The 19,909-nt window shown below is 41.4% G+C and overlaps 1 protein-coding gene across 2 annotated transcripts in view; it reads right to left on the bottom strand.

The window, feature by feature from the left end:
* The window catches only part of LOC108704993 (E3 ubiquitin-protein ligase TRIM39), a 54,080-nt gene that overhangs the window by 8,922 nt on the left and 25,249 nt on the right, over positions 1-19,909 (bottom strand). The window contains exon 1 of one of the 2 annotated variants that reach the window (XM_041580709.1): positions 14,858-16,263. The exons of the other annotated variant lie outside the window; for it this stretch is intronic. Coding sequence (XP_041436643.1) covers positions 14,858-15,084 — 227 coding nt within the window. The 5' untranslated portion in view covers positions 15,085-16,263. Of the gene's footprint in view, positions 1-14,857; positions 16,264-19,909 lie in introns of those variants that run through there. 2 annotated transcript variants of the gene reach the window in all.

Genomic DNA, 19,909 nt, shown 5'->3' with positions numbered 1-19,909 from the left:
CTGTGGAGCTGGAGGTGTAGCAGCAAATGCAGTGGTTCGCTGTAACCCTAAAAACTTACATTTTAAAAAATAGAACATATTTCAAGCATATGAAAAAACCCAAAGGACTGAAGTTAGAAGAGAAAGAAATCCTTATGTTTTATTATATATCTTTCACAGAAACAAAAAGAGTATTCAGAAGTTTGCCAGTCATTAATGTCTCTGATATTAAATTACTACTTATGTATCGGGTTGCCACCCGGCCGGTATTTTACCGGCCTAGCCGGTAAAATACCTGCCAAGGCAGGGGCTGGTATTACAAATTTACTGGCAATGTAGCTGCCGGTAAATTTTTAATACAATCAAAAGGAGCCCTCAGCCTGCCCCCAATCCCCTGCAACTTACCTTTTCTTTTGACTCTTCTAGCGTCCGTGGTGTCCTTGGTGTGGCCCACCCCTTTTGACATCAAGTCCCGCCCCTTTTGATGTAACGTCCCGCCCCTTTGAGGCCCCACCCCCCCAGCAGCCGGTAAAAATTTTTATAAAAGGTGGCAACCCTACTTATGTATCTGGCTAAATTAAAAGACTGTTTGCCCACTGGAACTCAAGTATATATATATATATATATAAATGCTGTTGGTGTCCGCACTCGATTCTGTATGAGGCAGAGAAGCAAGATCAATGTGTTATAAACAAAGTGATGAAGGATCAGCACACTCTTTGTCTCTTGTGAATGAAGTGTATTTATTTGTAACACAACATTACATCTGACATTTCGTTCCCTCTTGGGGAGATTTATCAAGGATGATGTGCCCATACTGTGTATTAGATTAAATACTCACCCCCATTAGTGGATTTTGGCGCCCGTATGACATCATCAGTCCATATACAGTCTGTTGTTTCAAAAAAAAATTCTTTTTCCAGTGCTTGACAGTGTAGTTCCATATTTTGACCATTGGGTGTCAGTGTTATACCTCTGTGCTAACCTATTAAGGTCAATTCTGCATATAATTTCAAATTGTTTTTTTGTTGCCACATAGAAACATTTAAAAACATGTTACTCACAGATTGTAGAGACTTCACAATTCACATGATTTTCATTTAGATACTATGTATACATTTCCCTGTAAAACAAAACGTTGCAGTTATAACATGGTTATGCCAATGTACATTATTGGCATAGGTGAAGAAGCAGTTTAATTGCAGTTGCCCATTTAATCCCTTTGGAATAACAAAGTCCAGTCCATGTATCCAGAATGCCTCACGTTTTAACAACATATTGTCTATATCACCACCCCTGGGTGGTTTTGGTATCTCATCAATCGGCAAACATTTGAATGTGGAGGGATCATGTCTGGCCTCTTTCCAATGCTTGGCCACTGCTTGTTGGGCAATAACCTGTTTGTCTGGGTCAATATATATATATACATATATATACATATACATACATATATATATATATAGTCCTCCAAAGCAGAGACCGCACTCTCAGGGCTTATGAGAATATAAATTATTTTATTAGAAAGAACTAACGTTTCGGCTGCGTACCAGCCTTTGTCAAAGTCACAAATATACATATAAACCACCCTTATATACATAGTAAAACGGCGCGAAATTTCAATTCCTAGTCGCATAGTGACGAGACCCGTTCCAATTGGTTCCCCCCGCATCCTTAATCTGCGTTTTATATCATGTGATCCCATATTCTAATACATCTATTTTACTCTCACACATCCTCAAAATTATCACTTTTACCCCGTCTGTGTTCTATACGTTATCCAGGCACCTCAATACTTGTCCTGGCGCAAATGCGTGTTATCATTATAGTGCACCCGGCACTCACTCACCATAACGATTTTTCTTTTATCTCTAGGGAACTTTGTGCAGCGATCAGTCTGGTTGTCAACTCCTGCAACATTATACTCTCCTCACCGATCGTCTTGAAACTATATATATCAATATGTAGCTATGTCTCCTGTCAAACTGTGTTTCTTCCCCTGTGTCTCCAAAGCGTCCTATCGCCATGGTAATGATGATGGATTACTAGTGCGGAGCCGTGATAGCAATAGGGGGATAGGGTAGAGTTTTTTACATATGGAGAGGGTGTGTTATAATCCTAAAGAAAGGGTTAAATGTAGGCTGGGAATGTTTATTCCTATAATTTTTAACTTCACTATCATCTCATTGTACACCACGAAACAAGAGATGGATGTACAGTATAGTTCACGTTTCCTCTTGTTACCCATTCGCTATATCTTTCAAAATATCTTTGTAAAAAATTTTTTACATTTTTTAATTTTCTATACAGATCAGGTTCAGTAAGGATTGTGTACAAGCGAGAGTGTGGATTGACAACTCCTCAATACACTATGGAGCGTGATCACCATTGAGACTACAAGGAGACGTGGTCAAGGCACAGTTCATGAAGGAATCACATACAGTGGTGGAGAAGTAAGCTCTGATAGATAAGAGTTAGTATAAATGCACTTTAGTGGTTTATATGCCAAAACACAACAGATTCACGCCACACCGATAAATATGGTCTTCAGACTCTTTTTTCCTTTTATGAAAAGGGATCTGGTTTATTTATAGATAGTATTATTCACATCATGTTACTAGTCACCATTTATCAGATTTATTTGTTCACATATCACCTTATTGTTTTAATCACTTACATCCGCATTGGACTAATAGTTCACTGAAGGCACGTTGAGATATGAGTACGGCTCCGCACTAGTAATCCGTCATCATTACCATGGCGATAGGACGCTTTGGAGACACGGGGGAAGAAACACAGTTTGACAGGAGACATAGCTACATATTGATATATAATACACAAAAGCCATGAATATCTTGTAAATTATATCCTTATAAACGGTGAGTAGTGATGTCATCAGTTATAAACGGTGAGTAGTGATGTCATTTCTGTCACATGACTCACTGAAACTTGTGTATTATAATAAATAAAGTACCCCCAGTTGTAAAATATGAGGATATTAGAAGTTACCTCGGAGTTCCATGACCTGTATAACTCGGCCTTCGGCCTCGTACTTTTATATGGTCATGAAACTCCTCGGTAACTTATAATATCCTTATATTTTACAAGAGGGGGTACTTTATTCACTATATATAGTTTCAAGACGATCGGTGAGGAGAGTATAATGTTGCAGGAGTTGACAACCAGACTGATCGCTGCACAAAGTTCCCTAGAGATAAAAGAAAAATCGTTATGGTGAGTGAGTGCCGGGTGCACTATAATGATAACACGCATTTGCGCCAGGACAAGTATTGAGGTGCCTGGATAACGTATAGAACACAGACGGGGTAAAAGTGATAATTTTGAGGATGTGTGAGAGTAAAATAGATGTATTAGAATATGGGATCACATGATATAAAACGCAGATTAAGGATGCGGGGGAACCAATTGGAACGGGTCTCGTCACTATGCGACTAGGAATTGAAATTTCGCGCCGTTTTACTATGTATATAAGGGTGGTTTATATGTATATCTGTGACTTTGACAAAGGCTGGTACGCAGCCGAAACGTTAGTTCTTTCTAATAAAATAATTTATATTCTCATAAGCCCTGAGAGTGCGGTCTCTGCTTTGGAGGACTACAGTTTACATTGGACACACGCACCCAGGCCAAGAAGAGATCCTTAAATGTGAGTGCTGTGATTGTGGGGGAATATATATATATATATATATATATATATATATATATATATATATATATAGTCCTCCATGAAGCCGGCACTCTCAATACATAGTTGCGTGGGTGCAGTATCAACAGTTTCAATCTGCAAATGCACAAATAAGATCCGCACTCACAGGACGTATGAAAATTATAGAAAATTTATTGCAAGAGTCTAACGTTTCGGCCTCCTCCGAGGCCTTTTTCAAAGTAACAAATACATAAACACAAATGCTTTAAATACCTAGATCGGAGGGAAAAATGTGGCCAATTAAAGATGACGTATCCACCTCATCATTAAAGCACGACTAATATACATATCCCAGACTAAATAATCATCATCACATAAAAACTAAACACAAAAGAAAATGACATTTACAATATAACCATACCCACTCTCAAGTACAATTTAAAAACAAGTTAAAACCAAATATTTAGTAACATTATGTTTCACTTCCCAATTTGTTGCCATAGTTATTAACATAGTTGCTAAATGTTACGAAAAATATCAAAGTTTAAATAAGGGTGGAAGGTCTACCCAGGGGCTCTCTCTACATATATATATCCGTTATTGCTATTCTGATAACCGAAACTGGGTGACATCTCAGTGGTTCTGTGGAAAAACATTCAAGTAACCGTCATATTAAAGGGCATGTAAAGTGTAAAATAGAATAAGGCTAGAAATGCTGTATTTTGTATACTAAACATAAGCATGAATTTACTGCACCACAAGCCTAATCAAACAAATGATTTATGCTTTCAAAGTTGGCCACAGGGGGTCACCATCTTGTAACTTTGTTATACATCTTGGCCTGACCCTGACCCTGCACATGCTCAGTGTGGTCTGGGCTGCTTAGGGGTCGTCATACACAAAGCTGCTTGAGTTCTGCATGGCTGGGAAGTAAGGCGGGGGCTCCCCCTGCTGTACATAAGTATAATTGTTTCCCTGCAGAGCAGTTAGGGACCGTCTGACAATTCCTATCCACATCAGTAAATGAAGGGAGAATTTCACTGCATACAGTCAGGTTTCTTATAAAAACAGTACACATTTTTTAATTAAAGTATATTGGAGAAAAGTTTATTTTTCATTAAAGAATGTAAAAATGGGATTTTATTGTTTTGCCTTTCCTTGTCCTTTAACCCTCTCTCTACCGCATAATATCATTATAACCCAATATCTCGCCCACCATCGATGGGTCAGGCCAAGGTTAATGTGCTCATCGTAGATATACTCATTATTGATATACTCGTTACTATTCCCTAAGGGGTCGCACCAAAACAGACAAGTGGATATGCATTTATTCCCCCGTGACATATATCTATATAACCTGGTAATCAGGTATGTACTAACTGTACGTGTGTGTCCGCCTTAATCTATATACTATATCAAGTCACACAATCGATCCCCCCGTGTAAAACCATAATGGAGTTAAAAAATCCTTCTGTTTGCAGGGGTTGGGGCTGGGCTCTTCCTCCCGCTGTGTGGATCTGCCGAGATGATAGAAAAATACAGATGGAAGCGGAACATCTACTGTTGCCTTACACATCGGCTGGGGGGGTCAGCGGCCAAGCGGAGGACATTCCGTTTTCGGATCAGCACCAATTATAGTATGATTTATTTATTCATTTTTTTGCCAATGAACATTGATTGATACATCATGATCGGGACTATGAATTCTGGACACTAGGGGGACTTAAGATATATTTCATTTTTTATTTTTCATTTTCACATGTATTTTTAAATATTTTTATCAATGATTATTTGTAACTTATTGAGGAGCATCATTGATTGCAACTACACGATTTGGGGCATTAACACTTATGAGGATTTTTTAACTCCATTATGATTTTTTAACTCCATTATGGTTTTACACGGGGGGATCGATTGTGTGATTTGATATAGTATATAGATTAAGGCGGACACACATGTACAGTTTCTGTTGGCAATGTGGTATTTTTTGATAATTGGACTATAGCTGAGTCTATTTTCGGAGACTTATCCCATATATTTTTGAGATCCTCAGCCACCAGATATTTGTTGAAATTTTTTTGAGAAATAGATGCTCTTCTGTCCAGCTCAGCCCATTCCTCAGCAATAGTTTCTGTAATGCATTTGCTAGTGGTAAAATACCTGAATTTCTTGCATCTGTGTCCTAGTACTTTATCTGCCTTGGAAATAGTAGTTTGTGTCTCTGCTATCTCTAAGGCAGGGATCCCCAACCTTTTGAAGCCGTGAGCAACATTCAGAAGTAAAAGGATTTGGGGAGCAACACTAGCGTGAAAAATGTTCTTGGGGTGCCAAATAAATGCTGTGATTGGCCATTTGGTAGCACCTACCTGTATATGGATTGTCAGCCTACATTGGGGCTCTGTTTGGCAGTACATCTGGTTTTTATACAACCTAAACTTGCCTCCAAGCCTAGAATTCAAAAAAAATTTTGAGGCCACTGGGAGCAACATCCAAGGGGTTGGAGAGCAACATGTTGCTCACGAGCTACTGGTTGGGGATCACTGCTCTAAGGTGTTGCATATATGTTTAAGGAGTGTTTTAATTTTCTCTGGTTGCTTGTTAGCTGGAGATGTGCCACTCACTGAGGAATTTGTAGAGGAACCCTCTGAGTCTGAAGTGTAGGAATCGCTGCCTGATTGGGATTCTAGCAATGAACTGGAAGCTGTATGAGCTTCTACTCTTTGTCTACTGCCATGTTTCACCTGACCTTTGAGTGCCTGTGGAACTGAAGCTTTAACTTGATTTTGGATCCATTCAAACAATTTTAAAAAATTGATTGTGATCCTGAATGTCAGCCTCTTGTGACTGTGCCACAGTGGATTTTTTTTCTTTGCTTAGAGAAGGAGTGCCAGCCTGTGGTACAGAGTGAATTTGTGCAGTGGTGAGAGTAGTAGCAGCAAGATTAATGTCCTGCTGAATGTCAGAGTCTATAGTGATATAAATTATCTGGAGAAGGTGTTCTTGAAAACTTTCTTTTTTTACCCATTCTTGGTATGAGCCTTCTTTGTGCATGAAGTAGCTCTTTCGGGTGCCAAGGCCTGTCTCTGATCCATTAAATCCTCTTGAGCCGCCATGTTTGAGCCGCCATTATTTGGCCGCACTAAGTGCACACTATAGAGAGAAGGCAGAGGAAGAGACGTCACACGTCTTCCTTCACACTTAACTGACCCACTGGCTTGTGGGACAGGGAGTCCAGAACCGCTAAGCTCCTGATCACTTATGTTTAAGTGTGATGGTTTAAAAAACTGGGCTCACATGTGGAGCGTGCAGCTGGAATATGCAGGGTAACCAGGGGGAGTGCAACACCTTGGTTCTATAACAGTCAGTGTTTGAACTTGGCTCACAATAATGTGGAGTATGCAGCAGGAGTATGCGGGCTCACCAGGGGGAGTGCAATGCCCTGGTACTGCTGTATTGGGCTCACGGATGCGGAGCACACATAAAAGTTTTTTAGGGGCTCACCTATGGGGAGCACAACACCATAAGGGGGCTGAAAGCATGCACAGCAGGCTTACTTACCAGGGAAGCACACAGCAGGATCAACTTACCCCTGGAGTATTCTTTGTTCTGGGCTCTACCTACAGGAGCACACACTAAGGTCTTGACTGAAAGGAGCACTCAAGAACCTTTATTTAGTCTTTATCTGTAAAAAATATTAGGAGAGGAGGAAGGTATGTCTGCCCCAGAGCAGGACAAACAAAAGACTGATGAGAGGAGGTGGAGATCAGGAAGAGGAGGAGCTTAAAAGCAAGTTTCTGTCTGTCCTGCCTCCAGAGGGGAGAACATTATCCCAGATATCTGCACTGACAGCTAGAGCCGTCCACATAAACAGAGATTAGGATTTCTCCATTTTCGATTCCTGTATGGTACCCTGTGTGCACCCACTTCCTTGTCAGAAGCAGCGGGGCCGCGCCACGGACACTAGAAAAGGCAAAAGAAAAGATAAGTTCCAGGGGATTGGGAACAGTCTGAGGACTCCTTTTAATCGTATTACAAATTTACCGGCAGCTACATTGCCGGGTGGCAACCCTACATGTGCAGTATTCCTTCCTCTCGATCTTGCCCTATGTGCCCATATGTTCTCCCTCTGTCTCCTGACAAGCCTGACAAGGATCCCCTTTCCTTCCACACCCTAAACAGAGCTTGCTTTTCACTCTGCTGCTTTTCTCTCCCAGAAGCACTTCCTGTGCAGATCTTCCTGTCAGCTCCTCTCCAAACACTTCCTGTGCAGATCTTCCTGTCAGCTCCTTCCTGTCAACTCCAAACACTTCCTGTGCAGGCCTTCCTTCCTGTCAGCTCACAGGGGTGGTGGCTCCTCCCCCTCCTTGCATAGACTAACACAGAGGAGATTGCCAGGTTGCCGGGTTTATAGCCAATTGGGCTACTTTTAAAAATGTAGTGGTGGGTTCTAAAGTCCCACCCCAGTCCCATGATACACTTTTCACTTGTTTAGGGCACACACATAGGCTTCTTCTATTGCTGCACTAATTCCTACCTCGATCTTGCAGTGACTCCATATGTAGCCCTATTCTGCTACAGCAAGAAATCTACTACTGATATTCTTCCTTGTGGAGCTATAGGAGTCATGTGCCTCTGCTACAGGGGAGAGTAGTTACACTACGATTTGGTCTCCACCCTGGGTCAGGTCAGACTGAGCTGTAATACCCCTCCCTGGGAACCTCCCTGATCTGCAGTCACACACACTGTACATAGAGGAGACATTGATGGCTTTATTTATAGGACCCTGTAACTTTAAATAACAGAGACACATACAGCCTGCACCCCAGGAGCAACTTTAAATAATATTTCAGATGATTTTATATGTGAGCTGCTGGGGGGGGGGTCCCACTTATGTGGCAGTTTCTTCAGACCCTTGAGAAGGACTCACTTTGGCTTTCTGTGCCCTGAGAACAGAATACAGAGACCTGACAAGGACCCCCTTTCCTATTGCAGCCTAAATAGAGCGCACCCCTGGGGTTCCCCCCTGACTTTTCATACATAGTATTATGTGTGACCTTACAGCACCTTGTTTCACCCTGTTACTTCTCTCTCCCAGCAGCACCCCCTCATTGCACAGAACAACACAGGAGGAGAGATAAGTATACAGAGAGCTCCCCTACATACAATTCCACTTTCACTGAACCCCTGCAAATAAAGAACAAAGCTCTGACTATTTACATCAATAATCCTCTTGTGTTCCTGCCTTCCATGAGTGAGGAGCTTCAGCTCAGAGGTTAGGAAAGGAATATTCATGCAGCACTTATACATCCACTGCTACATGTGTCCATTCAGCTCAAATAAAGCAGCTTTGTGGATTCCCTGGTGAGTTCAGTGAGTATCTGGCAAAGATTGTTTTTTACAGCTCCATACAGGCCCAGCAGGGATATCTCACAGGGATTCAGCCATTATCACAGTATTGGAGTCAGAATACTGATACTTTACAACTATACCTGCTACCACAATATACCACAAAGTACATAAGCTAAACGGCACAACAATACTATACACTTATGGAATGAATTTAGGAGATCCTCCGGTGAAATACATCTCCTTCATGCAATATCCGATGGCTTAAGAATGGCACATCGATTGCTCTTACTGTCCTCCGCCTTCCACCCTCTACCCTCTCTCCTCAGCATTCAGCCTTCCAGTTTACCTCTTCATCCCTACGCACTTCGCCCTCCGCTCTCCCCCCTCAAAGAGTTCCACTCACAAAACCGAAGACACCTATTGATCACCACTTTAGGGGGTTAGAAAATGACTGACGGATAAAAAGAGAGTTCTGAGGGGGGAGAGCGGAGGGCGAAGTGTGGAGGGATGAGGGCTAAGGATGGAGTTTGTATGGCTGATGGCTGAGAAGGAAGGGTACAGGACGGAGGTATAACTGCAGATTTGGACGATAATTGACAGTAAAAGCACCCGATGCAGCGTTCCTAAGCCATAGGACATCACATGGAGCACAGGTATTTCTCAGGGGGATGTCCTAAAATGCATTCCGTATACACTGTTAAAACTGTGAAATGCTACACAGCCGTTGAGATCAGCTCAGTACACTGCAACATCAATCAGTGTAACCGTATGAAGTGAAACCACTAATAGTCATACTTAGCCTAATTAAGTGGCACTTCAATAGCAGCAGTTGTAACTATCCCACAATAAAATCTATAGCAGTAAAAAACTTCTCCACAAAAAAACATTGGTGGCCAGCCCCCCTTATAACTTTATTAAACATTGGTGGTCAGGGGCCCATAGAATATTTTAAAACATTCAATAATTGATTTGATTATATTTTGTCCTTGCGCTTCACACATGTTCAGCTATGGAATAGAGGGTTGCCTTAGGAATGGGGAAAAAACATGCTCAGCGCTGTCAAAAAAAGTGTTAGAACAAAATATGTTTTTTCTCATTGTGCATGCGTTAGAAAAACACAGGATATAACAGATATAACAAAAAGAAAACATTTATGGCATTTGTATTGGGAAAGTCTGGTTTCACATTAAACAATATTTAGTCATATTCCACAGCAGGAGAATCCAATAAATCCATAACAGCCTGGAGCATATTAGGCTGCACCAGCTTCCAGGGCCGGAACTAGGGGTAGGCAGAGTAGGCAGGTGCCTAGGACGCAAACCTGGCAATACATAATATTAATTATTGACCAAACTTTCTCTGCTAAAGGTGCCTTAATGGGACCAGATAAGATTAAAGAAAAATTAACCCCTGAAAAACAGATGCCCCTATCAGCTTCAACAGCACAGAAAAAAAAGAGACTCCTGTGGGCGAAGGAGCAGTTCTTTATAGACGTGTGATTAATTACCACTTTTTTCTTTTTAATTGCTAAAATATTTTAATTCTGTCCCACCAGCTCTCATTAGGGCAGAGAATACCCACGAGTGATTGCTGACATGGGAAAAACATTCCACATATACATTCTATTGCCCAAAATATTTTGTTATTGCTACTTTTTGTTTTGTGAATATTTTCTCTGCTACCAAAGATCAGTGGATAAATATTCACAATTTGTGATTTTTCCAATATTTAAACATTTGCAATGAAATAGAAAAAATTGCAATTCTGTTTGCACATGAAATACTCTGCTCTTATTCAGCTTTATAAATATAACCATGCGCGGGGCAAATATATTTACTATGAGAATCATTGTGCGTGAGAGAAGTTTATGAATGAGCCCCAGTGTGTCTATATCAGCTGGTGTCACATTAAACTATAGGGACGTACAGTCGGTAGAACCAAGAAGCTGCTGCTTTGGGGAATGGAGAGACAATGTAATGAAATGGCTTGAAAGAACGTGGCACCCACCAGTTGGAAGGGGGGTCTGAGAAGCACCTCAGTATTTTTTTCACAATAGGCATATAGACAAACAGGCCTGGGGGGATGGCATAATATGGACCAGGGTGACCATGGCATGAACTTCTGGACTGGATTTACCTTTTCCTTTGGATTCTCATCACTTTTACCTTCCAAGGCCTGAGTCTGACTCTAGGGACTCTTCCAAGTAGAATTCTGTCTCCAAACAGAACCATTGCCCCCCCCATTCCAATTACTTGTCTGAACTTGTCACTGATACAGGAATCATTACATGGGATTGAGTTATTTTCTGACACTTTTTGTTCATCATATAGTTTTGCACCATGGTGGTACCGATGACTTGGATCAGTCGTTGTGTGGTGTTTGTGGCTTGGATTATTGTATATTTAGCTTTTTTGTTCAGCTCCACTGACCCATATCTCCTTGGCTTCAGTCAGGTTGTGCCATACATGGAAGATTTCGGAAAAGAATAAGGGCCAGTTGATGGGGCCTAGATGGGAGAACCTTCCGTGTCGGTATGAAGAGAAGAAGTATATTGCCCACTCTCAAACATTTGGCTGAATAGTTGATTTTGATGGAGCAGTGGGAATGTTGGCCAAGGGTGAGCTTGCACCCCCATACAGAAAGTCACTTCTCTGCTCTCTCCTCCTGTATCACAAATGGATCCCCTCTCTATTGTGTTTTGTTCACTCACTTTAACAATCACCCCATTAACAAACCCCAGGAGAAATGGAGCTTCTCAACTACTGCCACATACACACACACTGCATCATATGCTGATCATATTCCATACAGAACATGTGCTCTGTTATTAACAGTCTAGACATAAAGAGGACCTGGCACCCCAAATAAATCATTGCAAATCATATTTTATTGTGTTAGTTATATAAAATATACTTTAATTAAACAAAATGATTTCAATATTGTTACTTTCTTTCATTTGAAATCCACTATTAGAGAAAATAAACAGGTGTCTTTTTTGGGAATTGTTACCAATGTAAAGCTTGGCATCATCCCCAGATCTAACGTATGTGCCACAATTGGGGAACTGGTGCCGAGGCTACACAATTATACACAGTGAATGTCCTTTCTGTCTCATCTCCTCTCTGCTTCCTTTGTTACTCCAGACAGACAAGAGAAAATCCTATCACACCACGATGGAACATGGGCCATCAGCAACTAATGGGTTAATCCACCTGCTGTGGGGATAGAGAGGGAACAATCAATGTTGTGGAATGTGCACTTATATAGCAGGGAAGTCCAGTTCAGGTTTTCATAATAATATATATTTTTTTATAGTATTATAGTATGTGCCACTGAGTAATCCTAAATAGAAAATTGCCATTTTAAGAACTAAGGGCCGCCCCCTGGGATCCTACAAGTCACGGTGCACACAAACAAACCAAGGGCACACAAACATGTTAAGTCACATGAGCCAATTACTGGACAAAGTTCTGTCTTTCGCTCCCAAACTTCTTCTAAAGTTAGAGCTGCAGGATTTCGGGTCACATGATCTCTGAGAGACCATCACCAAATGGGGGCTCAAGGGAAAAGGGCAATATTTACTTTAAACATGGTTCACCATTAAGTTAACATTTAGTATGTTACAGAATGGCTAATTCTAAGCAACTTTTGAAGTGGTCTTTTTTTGTTATAGTTTTTAAATTATTTACCTTCTTCTGCTTCTGTCTCTTTCCAACATTCAAAAGGGGGGGGGCCCTTCTAAAAACATACTTATTCCATACCTCCCAACTGTGCCACTTTCTCAAGGAAAGTCCCGATTTTGACAGCTCAGCCCACAGTCCCAGCTTTCTTACTGAAATGTCCTGAGTTTCTCTTTCATCTCCTGCACTGACGCCAGAAATAGATACAAAGTTTCTGAAACTTAATTAAAATAAGAGGCTTTTTGCAAAGAGCCCAGAACACTAAATGCCTGTACTTAGATACATTTATAACAATTTAAGATAAGCAAAGATATAATTGTAACTAATAATATAAACAATTCTCTTGGGAAAACAGGTTTAAGGGCAATTTGAACTTGATTAGCAAAACTGTTATAACACATAAAACATGACTTTAAAACTCCCAGAAATATGTTCAGACTTTCATAACCTGCCAAATTTTGTAAAACGGACATGGTGGTTAGGGGTGTGGCCATAAATGGGCGTGGTCAAAACATTTTGCTGCGGTACACATGGCTGATGTTTTGTCTCTCGTTACATTTTTCAAATGTAAGGAGGTATGTTATTATTATTGTTACTTATTAACATTAATATTTCTATTCGTGCCTCTCCTCCCCAAGTGCACAGCCGCCATCAGAAATAACATGTATGACAAAACTTTCTGAGCCCCACCCACCCCCACCATAGACCCTATGCCTATTAAGTGTCCAAAACCCCATTAGTGGCTAGGGTCAAGTTGAAACAAAAATGTTTTTTGTCTTCTTTCTTCTTCTCAGTGATGGTACCTTCTTCAGCTTTCTTCAACGACATCAACCAGTGGGCAGTGCCCTAAATAATTCTCACACAGGAATTTTCATCCCACCATACCCAGAATGCAGCATGAAGGGGCTCAGTGAATGTGACAGTGAAGGTGTGTAAGTGTCTGATTGGCTCACTCAGCTCATAAAAGGACAGACGTCCAGCCTCATAGTCCAATGAGATCCTGATTCTCCTGCAGGAAGGAACGTGGGGTAACTCTGTGTCTTTACTGTCATGTCTCACTGTATATTTATTATTTAATCTCCACAAACACCAGGACTTGTTATTATTCCCAATCAAGGACTGACCCCCTCTCCTCTCTATACTGGGATAGGCCACCCCTACCCTCCAGATCCCTGATTTACTGACCTCCACTTCCCAGTAATGTCGCCCTGAGGGGAAACTCCTGCTGCTTAAAGCCTGAGCATAAACCTGAAATCTCTCTGGGGTTTGTGGGTGACTCTGGTCTGTACGTGAGTAGGAAGCAGATTTCCTGTCCCCTGATACAGATACATCATTCCCAGCCGTGTTTATATCCAGTAACAGGTCTGTAGCCTCCTTCCCATAGATCCTTCCCTTTACCCCAGTCACAATGGCAGCTAAGCCTGTGAGTAATGTCTCTGAGATCAGATCCACATCCAGATCCCCTACAGCAGGGACCTTTATATCATGTCTCTCTCTGCCCCCCTCATTATCTGCAGCTCCATGTGATTCACGTTCCTGTAGGACAGTGAGTGGATCTGCCATGTTGCACAGCTCCTCAATGTGACGGATCTTCCTGGACAGCTCGTCCTTCTTTATTTCCAGCTGCTCCATCAGATCGGTGAGTGTGAGTGAGAGCTTCTCTTTCTGGCTGGAGATGTCACTCAGGAGTCTCTTCTCTAGGGCTTCCAGCTGTTCCCTGATGTCTCTAAACAGGGCAGTGACTCTCTCTGTCTCACCGGCTGCTTTTTCTGCCACTTCTCTCCTGCGCTCCTGCAGTCTCTGGGCTCCTCTCTCAGTCTCCTCTCTCTCTGGCCTCAGTTTCTCCACAACTTTCCTCAGTGTCTCTTTCTTCTTCTCAGAGGCCTCACTCAGCAGCTCCACCCTGTGGCCCCTGTGCTCTCCGGCCAGACAGCAGGACACACAGACAGACTCCTCACAGCAGTAATACTCCAGAACCTTGTGATGTACAGAACATTTTCTCCCCATAAAGGAGTCGGTGGGTTGGGTCAGTACATGTTCTGCTGACTTGCTGTGCCCCCTCAGGTGGGTATCACACAGAGAAGCCTCACACAGGAGACAGGATTTAGCAGCAGGTACAGGAGAGAGGACACAGTAGGTGCAGAAGATCCCAGTCTCCCCCGGCTCTGTCTCAGTTGGAAGGAATCTCTCTGCTATGTTACCCAGAGTTCTGTTCCTGTACAGGGCAGGGCGCTCCTGATACTCTGCTCTACATTCAGGGCAGGAATAAGCCCCAGATCCCTCCTGGGTGTCCCATGTTGTCCCAATACAGACCTGGCAGAAGTTATGGCCACACGGCAGGGATACAGGATCAGTATAAATGCTCAGGCAGATGGAGCAGCTCAGCTCGTCTCTCAGATCAGCAGCCGCCATCACTGAAATCAGGAACAAGAAACGAAACTCTCTATAACCAATGGGACTTGTTTTATCTTACACAGGGTGGGTAAATTTTATTGCTCAAACTTTGACTCCCTGTTAACCCTTAAATTCCCATTCACTGCCTAGAGAGTTGAAGTGGCAGCACTTCCCATTAATAATTCCCATCAGCAGTAACTTGGGGGTATAAGGGGGACATTTATGTTCCCTGGTCTCTTTATATCATTTGTAGGACCCCTTGTCGTGCTTCTTTAGAGCCCCATTTATTGTACATGAGAAATGTCTCACTAGATGTTTCCCATTCAGAAATCCTTCCTCGGGTGAATCTACTTAAAGACACAGAAACAGAAACAACCCACCATCGAGTTAAGCAGTTTCACAGGTGGATTCAGTTTACAACATGACCTATAAGCAACTTTCAATTCACATTCATATTTTGCAATTTAATTTTTTAGTTTGTTTATGGTTTCACTGTAACTGAGAGCTCAGTCTTTCACATAATAATAGTTATTTCTCTTAAGAAAGCACAATTTAAGCTCAGTACATCTAAAAAACTTTAGAAAGTCAATATTCCAAGTGAGGAAGTCAGTGGTATTGAAAGTGATAATTGCTGAAACCTCATTCTGTACCCGTCTCTAGTGATGGGAGAATTTGTCCTGTTTTGCTTCACCGCGATTTCCAGGGAAATTTGTGAAACGGGAGAAAAATGCATGAAGCACGAATTTTGATGCCGGCGTCAATTCACAGGGATCACCAATGCCGGCAGAATTTGACACAGATTAAAGTCAATGGGCGACCGTTTAATAGTCATTGGTGTCTACAACATTTTGTCATCAATTTCACAAATTTGTGCCTGGTGAATAAATGTGCCCATCACTACCCGTCTCTCATCTGCTGTTAGTTCCTATAAGGACAGATTAATGACCAGATCATTTACCTTGTTATCTGTTTGTAGCACCAATATTAATGTCTGCAAAACTGTCACTGTCTGGGAATCCTTTGGGGTCGGCATTGTCCTGTATTTCCACCTATATCCCATGTTCCAGTGATAGAATATGGTTACTGTTTGTGTGAAACTAGAAACATTTAATGCAGTGGAGCCACTGGTGCTTAAAGGAGAAGGAAAGCTACGGAGGAATTTTATTGCCAATAGATTAGCTGCAATAGTGCAAGCTAGAATGCTATATTTATTCTGTAAAATATTTTACCATACCTGAGTAAAAAGCTCTAGAAACTCTCTGTTTGTTTAGAATAGGAGCTGCAGTATTAATGTGGTGTGACATCACTTCCTGCCTGAGTCTCTCCCTGCTCTGGGCTCAGATTACAGTAGAGAAGGGAGGGGTGGGGGGAGAGGAGCAAACTGAGCATGCTCACGCCCAGGGCAATGAGGTTTAAGCTGAAGGCAGGAAGTCTGATACAGAAGCCCATGTGTACACAATAGAAGGACAGAAATACTGTGTTTCTTTTGACAGAGGACTCAGAGCAACATTACTTTGGGGGTTTACTGGTATATTTAGATGGACCTTTCTGATAAGGCTTACTTAGTTTTAACCTTTCCTTCTCCTTTAAAGGGATTCTGACATGAGTTTTATGATATAGTTTTTATTTCTAAATGACACTGTTTACACTGCAAATAATTCACTGTACAATATAAAATGTCATTCCTGAACCAGCAAGTGTATTTAGTTGTAATATTGGTGTGTAGGTGCATCTCAGGTCATTTTGCCTGGTCATGTGCTTTCAGAAAGAGCCAGCACTTTAGGATGGAACTACTTTCTGACAGGCTGTTGTTTCTCCTACTCAATGTAACTGAATGTGTCTCAGTGGGACCTGGATTTTACTATTGAGTGCTGTTCTTAGATCTACCAGGCAGCTGTTATCTTGTGTTGGGGAGCTGCTATCTGGTTACCTTTCCATTGTTTTGTTGTTAGGCTGCTGGGGGGGGGTGATATCACTCCAACTTCCTGTACAGCAGTAAGAGTCACATGACTGGGGGCACCTGGGAAACTGACATGTCTAGTCACATGTCAGATTTCAAAATTAAATATAAAAAAACAGTTTGAGAATGGACTTCAGTGCAGAATTCTGCTGGGGCAGCACTATTAACTGATGCGTTTTGAAAGAAAAAAATATCTCATCACAGTATCCCTTTAAGGAATAGTAGACTGACCCTACACTAAAATAATTTACACTTATTTTTCAAAGCAATATTGTTGTGTGTCCTGCCCAATTTACTGGCGAGATTTACATATAGGGGGGAATTCACAAAAGTGTCGAGAACGAAAAAATGTCTTTAAAATGTCGTAGAAAGTGTCGTAGCAACAGCCGACAAATTCACAGAGCATTTCTCCGCCAGTTTTCCGACATGTGTGACACTTTTGAATTAGTGTCGTTAAAAGTGGGCTTGGTTTTTTCGGCGCCACTTTTCCCGTCATTTTTATGAATTACTTGTAAACTCATTTTTTTTACCGACAATTTTTCAGACACTTTAGGCTCTCCAAAATGAAAATGTCAGACAAATTGTCGTTTAAAAAGTCTTGGTAAATGTCGTTTGTACGATGAAAAGATATACGACATTTTAGAAAATTGTCAGACTTACGAGACATTCAGAGATGGTAACATCTGCCTTTGTGAATTTGCCGTACGTACGACATTTTACAAATTTGTCGACCACCACTTCTAGGTTACTTTTTTTACCGATACTTTTGTGAATTCCCCCCATAGTGTAGATAGTGTATATACAACGCATACAGAGGAGTGAGCATGTGACAGATGCACCAAGTTCTTCTTTGATGCTGTTGTGTCACTGCTCCGTCACTACCACAAATCCATCTGGAGCTCACTGGTTGGTACAGGTATGGGATCCGCTATCCAGAATAGAAGAAAGGCCGTCTCCCATAGACTTCATTTTATCCAAATTTTGAAGTGATTTCCTTTTTCTGTGAAATAATAAAACAGTCGCTTGTACTTGATCCCAACTAAGATATAATTAATCCTTATTGGAAGCAAAACCAGCCTATTGGCTTTATTTAATATTTATATGATTTTTTAGTAGACTTAAGGTATGAAGATCCAAATTAAAGAAAGATCTGTTATCCATAAAAACCCCAGGTTCATAACATTCTGGGTAACAGGTCTCATACATAAAAAAAGGTTGCCCTATATGTGCCAAACACTGTAATGCCAACTTTTAATTCAGTAATAAAACTTTTTTCAAACATGGACAGGATTATGTTAAACAGAAGAGACAGTGCTCCTATAAATGCTGATCTTTTTCTTTTTTACGTGATACTTTAGGGAAGAAAAGGCCAGTAGAGCCCAGAAGCTGCTGCTTTAGGGAATGGAGAGACCATATAATCAAATGTCTTGAAAAACATGGCACCCACCAGTGGGAAGGAGGTCCGAGAAGAACCTCAGTATTTTTTGTTAAAATAAGTGACAAGTGGGCATTTTGTAGCACAAGGTGGGCCAGGGTCCAGCTCTAGGGATTCACACGGACATCCCCAATTCTTCCAAGTAGAATTCTGTCTCCAATCAGTACCATTGTCCCCCATTCCATTTAGGTTATGTAAGGACCATCTGGGATTTGAAAACTTGGGACTGGGGTTGCTGGACTTTAAGTGCACAGTCGGTGCACTTACCAAGTGAGCCTCTGGAGGCTTTTGGGGCTAGTCCTGATCCTGTTACAGTGATCCTGTATCTTGTTACGTTTCCAGTTTGTTTCCTCCCTGGTCTCCTCCCTTCTTGTTACCCTCATGTGTTTTGTTACATAGTTACATAGTTACATAGTTAAATTGGGTTGAAAAAAGACAAAGTCCATCAAGTTCAACCCCTCCAAATGAAAACCCAGCATCCATACACACACCCCTCCCTACTTTTAATTAAAATTCTATATACCCATACCTATACTAACTATAGAGTTTAGTATCACAATAGCCTTGGATATTATGTCTGTCCAAAAAATCATCCAAGCCATTCTTAAAGGCATTAACTGAATCAGCCATCACAACATCACCCGGCAGTGCATTCCACAACCTCACTGTCCTGACTGTGAAGAACCCTCTACGTTGCTTCAAATGAAAGTTCTTTTCTTCTAGTCTAAAGGGGTGGCCTCTGGTACGGTGATCCACTTTATGGGTAAAAAGGTCCCCTGCCATTTGTCTATAATGTCCTCTAATGTACTTGTAAAGTGTAATCATGTCCCCTCGCAAGCGCCTTTTTTCCAGAGAAAACAACTCCAACCTTGACAGTCTACCCTCATAATTTAAGTCTTCCGTCCCTCTAACCAATTTAGTTGCACGTCTCTGCACTCTCTCCAGCTCATTTATATCCCTCTTAAGGACTGGAGTCCAAAACTGAACTGCATACTCCAGATGAGGCCTCACCAAGGACCTATAAAGAGGCATAATTATGTTTTCATCCCTTGAGTTAATGCCCTTTTTTATGCAAGACAGAACTTTATTTGCTTTAGTAGTCACAGAATGACACTGCCCAGAATTAGACAACGTGTTATCTACAAAGACCCCTAGATCCTTTTCATTTAAGGAAACTCCCAACACACTGCCATTTAGTGTATAACTTGCATTTATATTATTTTTGCCAAAGTGCATAACCTTGCATTTATCAACGTTGAACCTCATTTTCCAGTTTGCTGCCCAGTTTTCCAGTTTAGACAGATCACTTTGCAAAGTGGCAGCATCCTGCATGGAACCTATAGTTCTGCACAATTTAGTATCATCTGCAAAAATAGAAACAGTACTTTCAATGCCCACCTCCAGGTCATTAATAAACAAGTTGAAAAGCAAGGGACCTAGTACAGAGC

The sequence above is a fragment of the Xenopus laevis genome, chromosome 1S, assembly GCF_017654675.1.
Source record: "Xenopus laevis strain J_2021 chromosome 1S, Xenopus_laevis_v10.1, whole genome shotgun sequence".
NCBI lineage: Eukaryota > Metazoa > Chordata > Amphibia > Anura > Pipidae > Xenopus > Xenopus laevis.
The sequence above is the reverse complement of the archived record's forward strand: the minus strand, read 5'-3'. Positions and strand labels throughout refer to the sequence as shown.